This window comes from Neopsephotus bourkii, unplaced genomic scaffold, assembly GCF_033783945.1.
Source record: "Neopsephotus bourkii isolate Nb327-2 ecotype Australia unplaced genomic scaffold, CSIRO-AGI_Nbou_v1 NB_1764, whole genome shotgun sequence".
In the NCBI taxonomy this organism is placed as follows: Eukaryota; Metazoa; Chordata; class Aves; order Psittaciformes; family Psittacidae; genus Neopsephotus; species Neopsephotus bourkii.
Genome location: NW_026902238.1, coordinates 577,574 through 594,925, shown reverse-complemented (window position 1 = coordinate 594,925; position 17,352 = coordinate 577,574). Strand labels below are relative to the sequence as shown.

At 40.4% G+C, this 17,352-nt stretch overlaps 1 protein-coding gene across 2 annotated transcripts; it reads right to left on the bottom strand.

The window, feature by feature from the left end:
* Positions 1-5,034: 5,034 nt before the first annotated feature.
* SLC25A46 (solute carrier family 25 member 46) lies at positions 5,035-16,535 on the bottom strand. 2 transcript variants are annotated; one of them, XM_061378085.1, is made up of 8 exons: positions 16,199-16,535; positions 14,297-14,339; positions 12,663-12,720; positions 12,089-12,166; positions 11,303-11,403; positions 8,362-8,418; positions 7,844-7,901; positions 5,035-6,337 (listed from the first exon to the last, which is right to left on the bottom strand). In XM_061378085.1, exons 1-8 carry the CDS (start codon positions 16,449-16,451, stop codon positions 5,759-5,761), a joined length of 1,227 nt encoding a protein of 408 aa, XP_061234069.1. In that variant the 5' UTR covers positions 16,452-16,535; the 3' UTR covers positions 5,035-5,758. The 2 variants fall into 2 exon arrangements, with proteins under 2 accessions (XP_061234069.1, XP_061234070.1); XM_061378086.1 differs by lacking the exon at positions 16,199-16,535 and adding an exon at positions 15,087-15,111.
* Between the last annotated feature and the right edge of the window lie 817 nt (positions 16,536-17,352).

Below are 17,352 nucleotides of genomic sequence, written 5' to 3'. Positions count from 1 at the left end.
CTAAAAATTCAGTTTTGGCAGACATGAATTGCCTATACAGGACGGAGTTGGGTCCTGTCCAACAAGTCCTTTTGTTCCAGACTTGCCTTAGTGCCAAGCTTAAGGCTGTGAAATAAGAGCAGGACTCAGATTTTACGTAACAGCTAGACCATACCTTCTGATTGCATTACTGCGGGCACAAGTCACATTCTGCCCTACACTTTGGAAACAAAAGAAGAGTGATACAGTATCTGATCCAGATCAAGCTGCCACAGGCAACAAGTACTGCAGCCAACTCATTAGCACGTTGAACTGTAATAATGAAAAGATCTATACCACATTAGCACGTTGAACTATAATAATGAAAAGATCTATAACCACAGCATTAGGCTGGTGTGTAATGGTATTTACATCCACTGAAAGGGTGCCTTGATTTGAAGGGAAGATGTCAACTCTTTTTCCTTTTTTTTTTTCCTATTGGAAAAGCTGAAAGAATAACTGGCTTTGTAGTTGAGTTAGTTTCCACGCATCAGGGGAAAGAATGCTGTGCTTAAACTGCTTTGTGATTTTAACTTATCTCTAAAAACACCCTTTGAAAGACAAAGACAGAAACAAACTTCCAAGTGAAACCCTCCCTAAATACTAACATTCAGACATTTCTACTTTATTAATTTGTTGCAATTGAGAACAGTAATCTTAGACTTCTGTTTATCTGCATTATGACCTTAAGGTTCTTTCCAACCCTAACTATTCTATGATTCCACATTCCATTTTCAATATTTCTTCTTTCCAACCCCCTGATTTTGTTCATAGTTTGCCAAATAGTCTTCAGAGAGGCTGAAGCACTTAAGGTAAAGACCATCTTTATTCCATAAAAAACCCCACAAAAACAACCCAAACCAAATCAAACCTGAAGACACAGTTTTATCCAACTACTTAAAACCAGATTTAAATTTAAAATACAGGCACCTCCATTTTTTCATTAAACAAAGATCTTACCTTCTTCTATCTCTGCTTGAGAGAACCAAAACTAGACAAATGGTTTATTCATCTTTTGCTACCACCCATCTTCCCATACAGGTGAGGGGATGCTGCTGTTGTATGCTGATCTCAGATCTCTTAGAAACAGCCATTTAGTAAAAAAAAATAATTCGTGTGTGACCTGTTGTCGTGGTTTAAGCCCAGCCGGTAACTCAGAACCATGCAGCTACTTGCTCACTCCCCCACTTTTTCCTCCCTGGCTCCCAGAGGGATGGGGAGGAGAACAGAAAGAATGTAACTCCCATGGGCTGAGGTAAGAACAGTCCAGTAACTAAGGTATAACACAAAACTACTACTGTTACCACCAATAATAATAGTGATAAGGGCCCGTCTATATGTTGCATTTCTGCCTTGATGGCCTGAAGTGTCATGGGCCCATCGGGCCAAAAATAATTCACCCTTCTGTTGCCAATCTAAGTCCATCTCAGCCACTTCAATCTTAGCAGCTTTATCCACATGTTGGTTGTTCTGGTGTTCCTCAATGGCCTGACTAGTGCGCACATGAGCATCTACGTGGTGTACCTTCACCACCAGGTTCTGCACCCGGGCAGCGATATCTTGCCACAGTGCAGCAGCCCAGATGGGTTTACCTCTGTGTTCCCAGTTGCTCTGCTTCCATTGCGGCAATCACCCCCCCAGGCCACTTGCCACCATCCATGAGTCAGTATAAAGTACTGGCCACTTTTCTCATTCAGCAATGTCCAGGGCCAGCTGGATGGCTTTCACCTCAGCAAACCAACTCCATTCACCCTCTCCTTCAGCAGTTTCTGCAACTTGTCGTTGCAGACTCCATGCAGCTGCCTTCCATCTCCGATGCTTTCCCACAATACGGCAGGACCCATCAGTAAACAAGGCATACTGCTTTTCACTTTGTGACAGTTTATTATATGGTGGGGTCTCTTCATCTGCATCACCACCTCCTCTGGTGACATTCCAAAATCTTTGCTCTCTGGCCAGCCCATGATGACTTCTAGAATTCCTGGATGACTGGGATTTCCTATTCGAGCTCACTGTGTAATTAGTGCAGCCCACTTACTCCATGTGGCATCGGTTGCATGATGTGTAGAGGAGCCCCTGCCTTTGAACATCCAGCCCAGCACGGGCAACTGGGGTGCCAGGAGGAGCTGTCTCAGTGCCAAACACTTCTGAAGCAGCTTGAACCCAGTATCTCTTTCTCAGTTGGAGTATAGCTGGCCTCAGATCCTTTGCATCCCTGGCTCCAAAAGCCAAGGGCTCTACCTCGAGTCTCCCCTGGAGCTTTCTCCCAGAGGCTCCAGGTAGGACCATTCTCCCTGGCTGCAGCATAGAGCACATTTTTTACATCTAGCCTGATCCAGACTGATCCAAGGGCTACTGCATGAACTGTCTCACATTTAATTTGCTCAAAGGCTTGTTGTTGCTCAGGGCCCCATTTGAAATAATTATTCTTCTGGGTCACATGATAGAGAGGGCTTACAATTGAACTGCAATTCAGGATGTGTTTCCTCCAGAACCTCACAACACCTAAGAAAGCATGTGTTTCTTTCTTATTAGTTGGTGGAGACATTGCTGTTATCTTGTTGATCACATCTGTGGGGATCTAACCCAGGACACCTTCTCTGCTCAGGTATCATTGAAAGGGTAAATAGTTTGACAGGGACATCTGTTAGCCCTGAATTACACTACCGAAAATCTTCAGAACATAGGAAGAGATTTCTATCTTAATGCAGAGACAGGCCTCATTTACATCATGTGCATTGGGTATGCTTGTAGCTGAAGGCATGTATTTAGCTGAATGATCACCTCAGATGGAACAGACCATGAAGGACATTAGCTTACATACTTTGTACTTACTGCTAAATTCAAAATACCTAAGAAAAGCACGTGTTTTGGTACAGTCTTCAGAATTTTGCATAAATCCGTAAAGCACACTGCAGATCTCAAGTACTACTGACAGGATCCAGAGCTAGATCAGTTTGTGTGTCCCAAACTAGATCTGCTAAAAGAAATGAATGCAGCTGATACCTTGAAAGAACGCAGTACTTGTACCACCACTAGATCCAAGGTCTGTTCTAACTCAGCCAGAAGTCAAGCCTGGTCTGTTAGCCAGTCAGCTCTGTTCTTTAAAAAATGAATGAAAAACAATGTAAAAAAGGAGTAATTAAATCTGTACCAGGAAGTTTTCATATTTCAGAACATTAAAAACTTACTTTCTACAGCAAGTCAGTATTTTGTAATTTTTAGTGGTGCATCCTGCTAAAGCCACCTATTGATCACTCACGTAAGCTAAAAGTTGAGTACGCGTATGTAAGAGCCAAATGAAAAACAGAAATACTTTTAGCAGCGCACTTAAAAGGTTGATTCGTTTTTCATGCCACATTTATTGCGTATCTTTGTAACAACTCTGGACAAAGCAGTCTATTACTTCTTTTGGGAAAATAAAGCAAGTACACATGAAGCATCAAAATATGCTCATTCTAACTGATGGGAAGAGGACCAAGAAAAGAACAGCCTGAAGCAAATGGCTTTTGCACCGCAGAACAGTTGCTGTTAAGTTGGCAGCATGCTTTGTCACCCTGCTTAAAGTTACAAATCTGAGATTCTGGTGTAGACTAGAACTGTAAAACTCTCAGCAATGAAAGCAAGAGTGTTTGACACAAGTTAACATTCTAGCACAGTATCTAGTGCTGTCCTCTCTTCCTTCTTGCAGAGGATGTAAGCGCACATCCTCCATCTTCTATAACAAAATGCCTTCCCTAAAATTTTATTCCTAGAACATTATTGCCCACTTTCACTGATACATCTTGCCAAATGTTAGTCTCCAACATGCACTTAGTTACTGCTTCAAGGCAACTGTGATGGAATAGTGAATCTAACACCTTGGAAAAGGATGGGGTTTATGTATTGAAAGTTGGAATTAAAAACATGACTGTGTAGCAACCTGTACAATCTGATCTGAATTCAATGTTGTCCTTGAGTAAAGCAGGAATTTGGACTAGATAACTGCCAAGATGATTTCTAATCTGGATGATTCTCTGATATGGCTGTCTTCATATTCATGGAAACTTTAAAAACCCAAGTTCTTGCACATAGTTTAATTCAACATGTTCTGGCACTCAGGAAAGTTAAGGAAATTCAAAAAGCCACGTGGAATTCTACAGAATAAAATATAACACATAAATTGGGGTTTCTTTACATGCCTCTTCATTGAATTACTTCAAAATATTTACAGTGAATTTCCATTTTATTTCATTGCTTCCATTGTATACACTAAATTTGCAATTAACAGTATTTCAAAATGAAACCAGTTCCCAATTATACTTCCACTATACTTTCCAACACTTATGCATTTAAAATACGTGAGTTATAATAATAATGTAGACCTGAATGTGATTTAGTCAGAACTTACAAACAGAAACACCTTTTGTGTGCCATGACTATTTTCCGTGATAACTACAATAAAATGATTAATGATTATAATGCACATCAATTTACAGTATTCACAACGACAGACTTGCAATGTGGAAGTGTGAAAACGACAGCAGCCTCTCATACAATTTTAAAGCGACTCTCCACCTGCTTGTTTTATTCGCTAAAAAACATTTTCCCCTCCCCCAGCTTTCAAGGTATTTACTGATGAAAACAAGGACTAAATTATTCTGAAAGGTAAGAAGTAATTTTCAGATTGGAAGTCTTGATGTACTAGGGGAAGAGAGCAAAAATTGTACATTTCAGTTGTTTGCTTGTACATAAAGAGACTTATTTCTGCTCCACAAATAACAATTCAGCAGAGACTTTAAAATGAAGGACATCAGTGCCAAATAGCAAATAGATAATGGTGCACATATTTGTGACCTAACAAAAGAGAAACTCAACAAATAGCCAATTATTTTTTACACTTTCTATACACTTTGAACACTGATAGTACATCCATTTGTATGAATAGTCTACTCTTATACAAAGTAGCAGAGTAAAACTAAACCCTGAAGTTACAAGTGTAAATTTGACTAAAAACAGCACTTACACATGCACACATCAGCTTCTAATTTGCTTTATTCATACACTTTAGTTACTGTAAGCCTTACAAACAAACTGCAGGACAGACAAATTTGCGTTCTCTGCAACTCTGCCCAAACCCAAGTTTTTGTTATTTTGTACAAAGCAAAAGACTCCTCTTCATCATCTTCTGCCACACTGCAGCAAAGTAATGTCATAATTCACAGGTGTGTAGGACACATTTATGTGTAAGTTACTTTTACAGTTTCTATTTTGCTTACAGCGCCATTAACAGTGAAGTTGAAAACATATTTAAAAGACCAGTAAACCCACCAGTCTCTCACTTGCAAGTTCTTATGACTTATGAGAACAAGACCATTTGAACTGGCTAGCAGTCCAAATTAAATACCAGTTGTGATGTTTATAAAGCATATACTAAGAATTCATAATAATCCATTCCTTAATTCAGTTAACCAGTAAGAGGAAAGGTAAATCCTCACTCCAGCCATATTTGAAATCTATCCCCTTCTGTATGACTGCACATTATATATACAATTTGTGTCTATAATGTGGAATTTAAACAGTACTTTTTTAATTACACTTAGGAATCTATATCCCCATTTTTAAAACAAGTTCCTTTACAGTGCAAGGAGCATCCACAGAATGGATTCTCCAAACTTAATTTTATAAGCCATTTTATACAACAGTTAGGTTAGTAAGCATCTAACCTACACCCACTGTGCTAAATCCACACCTGAACAGATTATGAAACATTTTGAAGCAGAGTTGAGTAAATTATTTTGGTAAGCTGTAAAACTGCCACATGCAATGTATACTGTACTACAACAGCTCCAAATCCTTTATAAAAACCTAGCATTCCTTCTTCCCGTTTTATAGTATTTATGCAGTCTCTCATTCCCTCATACTGAGTATTGATGGGAAGCACTTCATAGCCAAGGTCTGTATTGTCAATTATTGTGCGTGTCCCTTGAATATGAAGGCGGTGTAAAACTGTCTCCAGTGGGTAAAGCATGACATCAGCACAAAGGCTAGCTGCAAAGCTAGCAATAAGTTCTGGAAAATAAGCATCCAGCATGCTCTGAATGGAAGTAGAGCCCTCAGCTGGAAGGTTGTGGGAATTACCCCTTTTCAGAACAAACAAAACAAGCTTCTGGATGATGGAACTGATGATGTAGTGAAGAACCCCATGTAGAACAGTTGGAAAAGTCAAGACCATCAGAGGAAGGAGACGCTTGCTATGGGGTACTCCCATGCCTACAACTCTGCCAATTCCTTCCTTCACGCAGTCCAGGATGCCAGGATTATCTCGAATTATTTCGCTCTACAAGCACAAAGAATAGTTACAACCTGTAACCATTTCAAAACCATACTGACATCCACCTCAACACTTCGTCACTGCTGAACAGAGAATTCTTTTATAGACATCTGCATGCCATTATTATCTACAAAGCTATATTGCTACAAATTCTTTGCTGTAACACTCTGGATCGCATTCAAGTAAATGGTCTTTTAAAACATGAACCTATCCTAGAGTCTTTATTTAATGTACGTTTCATTTATTTGTGGTGCTACCAAAGAAGTAGAACTTCTGGGCTTCTGCTGAAATTATCAGTCTACAAAACAGTCATGTATTGAAAACACCTTCTTCCACAGCAAAATGACAGGGAAGTATATCTAAATCAAAAGTCCTTTTATTTAAGGACTACAACTCTAGTTTTTGAACTTGAATGAGCATAATAAAGACTTCCATAACTAAAGTTGAGCTGACAACTTTTAGTATGAATTTAGTAGGTTCAGCTCATGTTTCTGTACCATTATTTGCATCTAGAATAGCACTCTTTACCATGCTGCCTCTTAGAAGAAAGATAATTATTTTGTTCATGTAGTGAAAATAATTCACTTAGCAATTACTTACTCCATTATACTCCACCTAGGACTGTATAACTAAGCTAAGGACCTTGTTTCCCCTTCTAATGTTTTTACAGACTCTGTGTTTTATCATCTCTGGTACATCCAAAATTCAGGATTTGGGAGTTCTCCTCAATGCCTAACTCTGAGTCCTTGCTGACTATGTCCTGACCTGATGCCTGGATAAACCACCAGAACATTCCACAGTACTCTGGAAAAGTACTAACAGCCTGGCAGAGCCTTCATGATTAGTCTGCACAGAACAGAAACTAATTCAAATACTTAAGAATATAGTGTTGTTCCACACTTTAAGAACAAGTTAAGCATCATAACCCCTAATAAATCCTCTTCTCCCCTATATCATTATAGTCACCGTACTTCCAAATCTGCTTGCTTTTGTCAAGCATGACACCATTTGGTTTGAAAACCTGAAGACAAAACCAGTAATGTGACAGCTACAAATTTCTACCATTTACAGTTATTTTTACAAAATATATTTACTTGAAGAAGTGTATCAGAGGAGTACTGTTCAACAGCATGGTTCACCAGAATTAAGATAAAATTAGTATAAAACTGTTACTTACAAATCCCAGAATCTTTAACTTTCATAGTTTGTTATTGGTCATTGTCCTCTTGCAGCACAGGAATATAATGTAAATCTGATGAGCCAAGTTGCCTCCCTGGACTGATTAGTACAGCATATTCCAACTGTCTACCTTAAATGTCCTTTCTAATGCCAGATTTAGTTTTTAAGATAGTACGACTAATTTACCTATTATAGCAAATATTTTTAATCTCAATTAAAAATTAGTCATACAGTGTCAAGCAAAACAAATGCAACAACTGCAAAATAAACCTGAATCCAAAAGCTGAAGCATAACAGTGTCTTTTTCAACATTGTAAATATATGTTAAGTTACCTGTACAGTTTCAATCAGGCTTGCAGAATAAAAAGGCATTGCTACCACATGTGTTAAACTGTAGAAATGAAGAAGATGAGAATTATGCTCACGACAATACTACAGATACAGCAAACTATGCACCTGAAAGTTGACAAAGTTATCTATCAAATCATGCCCAAGAGAAAATCAACTAAACTATTAAAATGCACATCAACAAGCTGAGACACACTTCAGTCTGAAATTCTGTTAAATTCTATTTCCATGTGACCAGCTGATTCACATCTCTCAGCTATCATAATTTAATTGCTAAAAGAATCTATTCTATACAGACACAGGGATCTAGTATGAGAGAATACTTTGTGAAAGTGGTCTCTGCAATCAAAATGATTAAAAAAATCTTCAACAACAGAAACCTCAAAATTAGAAAATTGTTATCAGCACCAAGTAACCATAGCTTCAGATAAAACTAATATACATTTAGCAGTTTCATTAATGTTTAGATAATGACATAAGGTAGTAAAACATGCTATACTTACCCTTTGAGTAGAAGGTGTCCACCTATCTGCTTGAGGTTCCATTTATGTGAAAGCTCCCTAAAAAGAAAAGTATTTGCCTTAACATGGGTAAAGACACATTATTCTCAAGCATTTCTTCCACAAGTATCAACACCCAGCTTTCATATTGCTGTTCTACTACCAACTTATGTTGCAAGATTTCCCATAGCAGAAAGATATATCAGCAACATGCTTAATAAATCACACTTAAATGCTAGAAGTTATTTGGGTCTATTATTCTATTAAAAAAAAAAAAAAGCTTTTAATGATTAAAATGTATGTAGCTCTCACAACTACTGCCTTTGAAGTGTTGCAGTTATTTCGCATCTTTATGTACTAACTCTTCAAGCCATTTTCAGGGAATACTGGATTATTTTAAAATCTCACTAGGGTTCCTTTGTCAACACACTTGTTTTTATGTTTTGGTTTGGTTATGCTGCTCATTTTGTTTGAGATTATGTTTGCCCAGTTGTTGCTTCTTTCCTGAAAACCTAAGTCACATTCTGACACAGACAAGACCAAACCAAGTAGAACAGGTCAGACTAGAAGCTGAATATTAATTCTGTACAAACTTAATTTAAGACTTTTGGCTTTAGCACAACCTGGTAAAACAGAAGAAAACCCATCTGTTTAAGACAAAGGTGACTTTAAAAGAAGTCCCATTAAAGTAGTATTTCTAATTATGCACTTCAAATTAGGAACAGCAAACATAACTACAGTCCACTTGACAGAAAGTGTAATCTCACCCAGCTCAAGATACCATGCAAATACCAATGTATTAACCATACATTTGGTAAATACTCCATTTATGAGGTAAAAAGATATGTCTAAAAACTTGGACACACTAAACTGTACATTTTTATTAATAAGCTATAAGGTGTTCAGCTTCAATTACGGTCCAGGAATCACACTCACCCACTGGGGGTGCTGGTCGATGAGAAAATGAACATGAGCCAGCAGTGTGCGCTTGCAGCCCAGAAAGCCAACCGTATCCTGGGCTGCATCAAAAGGAGTGTGACCAGCAGGTCGAAGGAGGTGATCCTGCCGCTTTATTCTGCTCTTGTGAGACCTCACTTGGAGTATTGTGTGCAGTTCTGGTGTCCTCAACATAAAAAGGACATGGATCTGTTGGAACAAGTCCAGAGGAGGGCCACGAGAATGATCAGGGGACTGGAGCACCTCCCGTATGAAGATCGGCTGACAAAGTTGGGGCTGTTCAGCCTGGAGAAGGCTGCGTGGAAACCTCATAGCAGCCTTCCAGTATCTGAAGGGGGCCTACAGGGATGCTGGGGAGGGACTCTTCATTAGGGACTGTAGTGGTAGGACAAGGGGTAATGGGTTAAAACTTAAACAGGGGAAGTTTAGATTGAATATAAGGAGGAAATTCTTTCCTGTTAGGGTAGTGAGGCACTGGAATAGGTTGCCTGGGGAGGTTGTGAATGCTTCATCCCTGGCAGTGTTCAAGGCTAGGTTGGACGAGGCCTTGGGTAATATGGTTTAGAGCAAGGTGTCCCTGCCCCTGGCAGGGGGGTTGGAACTTGATGATCTTAAGGTCCTTTCCAACCCTAACTATTCTATGATTCTATGATTGCCTGTAGTTACAACTTCAAAGGAAAAAACTCTACTCTTTCCCTAAAATTGTATGTTACTAGTAGCTATCACTTTCCCAAGTATGTAGGTCAATTACTAAAGAGGAAGGGAAGAGCACTATTATGCATTTTGGACACTTGGATTACATCCACTGAACCATATTACTCAACGATGTAGAAAATGAAACCAGCCAAACTAACGCGTGAAAGACTAACCTGTCGATCCACTATATGTAACTATTCCTGCAATGGGAGAACAATTACAGAATGAGTTTGTCTAATACAGAACCAAATGGAACTCAAAAGTGTTAACACCCATTTCTGTGCCCTCTCCTAAACCAGAGGGAATCTTTCATAATATTATGATACAGAATTAGAATTGACATCTCACTTTGTTGTTCTCTGGAGTTTGATAATGTAGTTAAATAACCTTCTAAACCAAATTTGGTGGCACTGCTGCAGTAAGCGGTAACATCTCCCTGTGACAGCCCATACATACATGCTATGGAGAGCATAGGGAGAGCATCCTGTAGAAAACTGCATGAGGTGGTGCACATACAAAACAACTGCTTTAGCCAGATCACTTCCACAGTCCAGCTCATTTTGTGGCTGTTCACATACCATGTTGGCACAACAATGGGGGTAGGACAGAGGAAGGAATAAGCAAGCACTAGCAGAAAGGACTGCTTCTTCTCACAGCAGCACCAGCTTACTTTTCAAGCTACTGAAGAAGTGGCCCACAAGACAAAAATACTTCCTCACATTTAACAGAAATCAGAACTATGAAAATATAAACACTGTATCCCATTTGAACTTAAGGGTCTTCTAAAGCAGGTTTTAAAAAACAAGAACAAGTCACACTTTGAGAAAACTGAATGCCTGTGAATTTCAGTTAGGCATGAGACACCTGACCAAAAAGCTTAAACACACGCTCCACATAAGTATTAAATGCTCTTGATAATGCTTTAGACAAATGCCAGAAACTGAAGACTTTTATTAGTATGCATGCATGGATCATAACAGTAGCTAGATTAATGAAACTAGGACTTTTTACTTTAGACACGGTACTTGCTAGTATCACACAATACAAACCAAAATACAAAAAGAAACTTATGAATCCTTTAATTATGGTGGAATTACACTGAAGACCAATGAGCTATACAAGCTTGTCTTTGCCAAGGCAACCACACCATGCTGAAAACACCTATTCAGTGCCTGACTGTTCTATCAAGTAATTTTTTTCAAAACAGCCTTACAGTTCTTACACTTCCAATAGAAATCAACAACCAATGATAAATTTATTAGAATCAGTAAATAAAAACCCCATGCAATACCTTGGCAAAGGTGTAAATTCACTGATGATGCCTTCTGTTCCCAGCGTTATGCCCTGAACAATGAAAGTACTGCCCATTCCTTTCCAGAGGGCTCTTGGACCCTGTGTTTTGAACATGCAACGTTTTGATTCTTGCAACATAAAACTCAAAAATCTTTTAACCTGATTTTTATAAAATTTCAGTAAATTCAAACTGCACAGGGCTACAATTCTACCATTAAAATGAATTATTGCCAAATTCAGGGGACAACTAATTTTCAGCTCTGAGGAAACTTTTGTTTTTCAGTCATTTCAAGCAGTTGTCAACAATTTTGGAGGCATCTCTCTCACTGCGAATACTCTGCACTATAAGCTTAACACCATTTTCTATGAGCAAAATGTTAAATGACATCTGTACAAAACCCAGAAAGTCTTTTGTTCCTGTCTTCTGAATTTCAGGATTGCCATTCCCATGCAGAACTGGAAATTCATGCGCTCTATCTTTAGAAGTAGTAATTTGGGTAATTTCTTTATTCACATAAAGATTAACTGTTGTTTCAAATACTAACAAAAAAAGTTTCAGGGGTCTTTTATTTTCTAACATCTGCAAATGTTTTCCACTAAGCTACTAAAAAAAAAAAAAATATTTTACAATCTTCTTGAAACATTTCTGCCACCATAAAAAAAACAAACCCTTACAATGGTTATGTTTTTCACCATCAGTTACAGAAAGAGTTACGGATGTCAATATACAAGCATGTCATAGTAACCTTCACTGCACAGATAGAGCCCAACACCAAATACTGACCTGCGTCTTATTGATGCTGTACATAATATTGATAATAGTAAATGGAGTGAGATGATAATTCCGAGCATGATAGTTAACCTGTTGAAAATACGAATAATGACAGTTACAAACACATTTGGTGATGTTATAACCATACAGGAAAAAGCACTTCCAAAATAAGGACTTCATCCCTGTAAAGGCCAGCTAAAGCGATCAAAACATAAATAAATGTCACTGAGCTAGAAAAACAGACAGAACTTGTATTTGTATGCTGAAAATATAAATAATAACGCAAGCATGAGCCAGAAAATACTGGAAACAAAGTGTCTTGCTTGTAATTGGGGATCTAGAAGTTGCTCTACAGACTCTGAAACATTTGCTGTAATACATTTTCCACTGCCCAAATAAGAATGAAGAATGTTCAGGGTAAGTTAAATTTCAGAATGAAAAATGTATGCTACAAATAAAAACATGTTAATGTAGCAGCATCTCCCCAAGATTTGTAAGGCTTCCTCACACTCCACAGAGTACGAAAACTCAGCAATACCATGGTACGCAGGAGCTATGACTGGAAGAGGTAATATAAAGGACATACCTGACATTGGCGACGTAGAACAATGCAAGGATGTGCCAACACATTTTCTGTAAATAAGCTTTAAAAGAAAAGTGTGTTTAAAGCATTGGAAGCCATCATAAACTTATCAGAAAAGGCTTGTTATTTTTCTCTAACACAGAGTATGGTGCTAAGCTATCAAGTATCCATCCAAAATGCCTCATTAATTCATTAGACAGAGTTTTTCCAAATACTGATTTTACATCTAGTGGCCATAGTGTTCAGGATGTGCAAAACTTTGTCAAATCAAAGCATATAGTTCAAAGGACAACTGAGCCTTGCTAACAGCTCTCTGTTCCTGAAGATCAACATGTTCCTGCCCTATTGCTCTACCCATTTGCTGATACTCTCCCAAGCTCAATCACCTTGATAAAGCTGTAAAGAAGTCAAACAACCCTTTACATGTTAGGGAGGACTAGTTCTAATGCCCCCATCAACTTTATTTTAACAAACTGAACAGACTTATCAAAGTGTCTGAATAAGCAAGCCCAGCCACTGCAAGGGAAGCAGTGGGAGAAGAGGGACAAGCAATTTTGTAGGGTGGGATGATGTAATTTAAGCAACTCATTATGAGCTAAAAGTGGTCATTTCTTCACTTCTAGCCCTCCTTCTTTACCCCTTGCCTCTCTGGTCCAGTTAGCTGCTGTCTGCTGGCTTTCATAGCTAGTCAGCCCGCCAGTAAATCAACCCAAATCAAACAGCAAAACATACTGCACCAATTTTGTCTTCTGTTTCAGTGAGCCAAACTGGTTAAAAGAGGCTTTGATATGCATCAGTGATATGCATCAGCGATAACAATGGGGTAAGGAGCAGGACAGGCTGGTGGTCAAGTAAAAGGTCCTTCCTTCAAGTAGAAATACACTATAAGAACCTCAACTGACATAGCCTCCATGTTGGTCTAACTGGGTAAGTGACACAAGCATTCTCATATTCTGAAGAAAGAAGCACTTTTCCATGAAAAGTCTCATAGTCAGGTCAACAGCTGTGAGTCACAACTTTTTGAAGACAAAAACCCTATCTTCCACCTCTTCACAAGCTGCATCAGTACACTGACCAACAAAAACCTAATCAGGTGTGACTGACCAGGAATGCTACAAAAACCTTATGATCCTTACACCTGACTATTTAAGCCCTGAAAATGTTGTTAAAGGCATGCTAAAATCAACTGCTTTTTCAATGTCACCATAATACAGAATGGTTATTGGACTACTTGGCTACATCAAAATTACTATTCCAGAATACTTTGGCAATATACTTGAAGACATTTTCACCTTCTTAGGAAACATTCACATTTCCTAAGAATATTAATAAAAGTGGCAAATGTGAAAACAGTGCTCTGGTGTTAATTTTCAGATCGCTCTGACAGAGTATGCATAACCTACATACCTGCATACCACACAAAATCCTGTTTCTTTACAGTCACTGCTGATCAAGTAATCTGGCAAAACAATTAAGAACAGAAACCTGGATGGGTTACAGGTAGTAGGTTTCTGAAGCCACTGCAACCGTGTGAGTCTACTGGCATAAAAACACAATGCAAAAGTATGCACAAGGATCACAGGACAACTATAGCCTTACTAATTCTCTGTCATCGAAAATTGTTACAGAACTCTTACCTTGCCAGGCCAATACCAAAGCCTGCAAACCTGTTCAGCTGGTCTGAAAAACAAAACCAAACAAAAAAATCACCAGGTTATACAGCAGTGACAATCACAAAGCAGGAGAAAATGCCATGCAGGTGATCTGAAAAGAGTATTCTTCGATTGTACTTGCTTTACTTTAGAAAGTTACGGCATTAAACCACAACATTTGTGGCAGCTCTGCACATGGATAAAAAAATTATTCCCCACGGAATATTTGCACTTTGGACTGCATTTCTGTTGGGACATACTTTTACTAAAATTAAATAAATAATTATTGTCTTAAAACAAATACAGAGGAAAAAATAAAAAAAAAAATTAAAAAGAGAAAGTAGACAGTGAAACAGAGAATTTTAGCATATAAAAACCTACTTAAAACCAACCACTGAAAGTTAGCCAGCATGACAGTTTACCGTAACTCTGAAAAATAGATATCTGAGGTGAAATTAATTTAAAAAAAATCCAAAACAGTACAAAGAGAGAAACGTTGGGAAAATTAACACTTAAAGTCATTGATGTAGCAAACTTCAGCATGATGTGAACTTTCAAGTCAATTGTTTACCTCCACTCCTTTACGAAAATCTAGTTACTAAAGAACTGTTAAAATCACAAGAGTAATGGGTTAAGTTCTCTGTTGTCTGCTATTAGGCAGACATTTGCACATTGGGTATTATCAGAAAAGATTTTAAGAAGAGAATCAGCAACTGAAAATTAAAGGCAACTGAAAATTAACACTCAGTCCTACAATCTACAGGGTGCACACAACCTGTGACCATGGCTCATGCCAGTAACATCAGTGGAGCTCCACAAAGGCATGGCAGTCCTAAGAGGAGTAACTCTCTCCACTTGCAGAAGCTGGACTCAGTGATACAGCAGCTCCTTATCAGTCCACCAAAATGCGTAAACAAGAACCAACATAACCTCCATGAGCAGGTAGACAAAAAAAAAAAAAAAAAAAGTGGAGCCCAAGTATTTAGGAATATTTAAGTGGTGCTTTAAGCAATGCTTAGTCTGGCTATGGCTATACTCATTACAAAACCTGAACAAATCCACTGCACTCCAAAAAAGAAAAAAAAAAAGAAAAAAAAGGCGCAACAGTTCCATTTCAGACAGCCTTTCATAAAAATTTCATACCCAAGTGTATTTGAAATGCTCCAGAACATCCTTTTAATTAAAGGAGACAATGTTCAGCAGCGTAGATTTAGCCAGGTTCTCTTAACTCACCTCAATTTTACAAAGACATTAAATGATGAGGGTTTCTGTTCAATTAGTGGAAAAGAACATAGTTGTTTCCTCAAATTCTACCAGTTTCAGTTTCTTTACTACCACAGGTGAAGGAGGATTTTACTTAAGCAGCTCATGCTGCACTTCCTGCATTTTGTCAACGGCACAGTAAACGAGACACGAGACAAAGTCTAAAACACCCAACAATGACTAAATTGTAACAATATATACCGTCAGACCCAGTGGTAGCTCTTGCCCTTACACCAAGTGGAGTATTTCTGCTGTTTATCGTTTACATAAGCAATAGGGAGCTGACCACACGCTGCTTAACCAGAAGCCGCAGGGCACATTCTGGCACTTTCAATCACATATGCGTGTAACTACAAGTTCCTGCACCGCAAAGCGAGCGCTGGAGTGCAACAGGTCCTCTTTCTTCTAAAGGACTTTTCCCTCGGAGCTGCGGAGGTCAGCGCCAACACACCGGGGCAGCGCTGGTCCGGACGCAGCCAGGCCGCATAGGAGTCTCCAACCGCCGCCCGCTCGCCCTTGCTCAGCGCAGCTGGTCACCGCTAACGGGGGAGGAGGGGCCGCAGTGAAGCGAGGGAACGGCGAGAGGCGTGCTACCCCGCCGGGCCAGGCCGAGCCCTCCCTTACCGGCGCCAGGGCCGCCCGGCCCGAGGTTGGGCTCCTCGTTGGGGCCGGCGCCCCCCAATGGGGTCCCCGCCCCGTACGGCGGCGTCTTCTCGCCCCAGTGCAGGTTGCGGCTGCCAGGGATGTCGGGCGGACTGGTTACCCAGTGGCCCAGCTCCGAGGCACTGCCGAAAGGCCTGGGACCGGGACCCGACTCCTCCCGGCCGCCACCGCGGTAGCCCAGGCCGTCAAAGCCCTCGGGGCGCCGCGGGTGCATGGCGAGGGGCGGGCGGGGCAGGGGCGGGCGGGGCTGCCGCGTACAAGCTGGCACTAACAGCTGCACGACCAGCACCCACCCCCCTGACCAACACTTCTAGCTGCGGAACGGGGCCGCGACTGCTGAAGCCGACCCCGGGCCCCGTGATCCGGGAAGAGGCGGAGCCGGCGGACTGTTGGGCCAACAGCGTCCCTGCTGCCGGCCACGTGAGTGAGGGTGCCTTCCGGCGGGCCTTCACGAAGGAGAGGGGCCTGGGCAGGGGAGGGGAAAGAAAGGAAAGGAGGAAGTGAAGGGGCTGGGGGAAAGGGAAAAGGGAGGGAGAAGCGGAGGAGAAGGAGGGGAAGGGAAAGGAGAAGGGAAAAGAGAAGGGGAAGGGAAAGGAGAAGGGGAAGGGATCTCTATGTGAAGTCTGTGTGGTAGAGCTGGGAGTGAGGCTGTGAACTGTGGTAACAGGGCTGAGTAAGCCCCACAGGGGAGGCAAGGCAGAGGGGTCAGGACAGTGTCTGCCTGGTGTCATCCCACTGTTCCGTGTCCTGTGCTTCCTATCCTCTCTTTTAATCTCTTTCCCACTAATAAGCTGGTTGCTGTGCAACCTCCCTGCTGAGAAGTGGTCACAGTTACCAGTGGGACTGGGTGTTCCCCTTGGCCAGTCACAGGGGTCTCTGATGTGGACCTGACACTGGCTGGACACCTTCCCTGTGGGGTTGGTGATCTCTGCTCCTTCTGCCTTGAAAAGTCCATCAAGGTCTCCCACTGCTAGGTCTTGTCTGACCCCACAGCTTTTCCTTTTTTTTTTTTTGTACACAAGGTTAAGCCAACATTAGCCCGTTTAAGTCTATTAACATGGGTAGCAGAAGTCATCCACTGCTTTGTGCTTTCCCACCATTACAGTCCCTTGCAG

Bases quoted from the DNA above. Each gene is read 5' to 3' on its own strand.
- SLC25A46 (XM_061378085.1), bottom strand. From the start codon at position 16,451: ATGCACCCGCGGCGCCCCGAGGGCTTTGACGGCCTGGGCTACCGCGGT. The intron at 12,167-12,662 runs GTATGTCCTTTA...TATTTTCAACAG, and splicing joins TTCTACGTCGCCAATGTCAG to GTTAACTATCATGCTCGGAA. The intron at 6,338-7,843 runs GTAACTTAACAT...TTGTGCTTGTAG, and splicing joins GCCTGATTGAAACTGTACAG to AGCGAAATAATTCGAGATAA.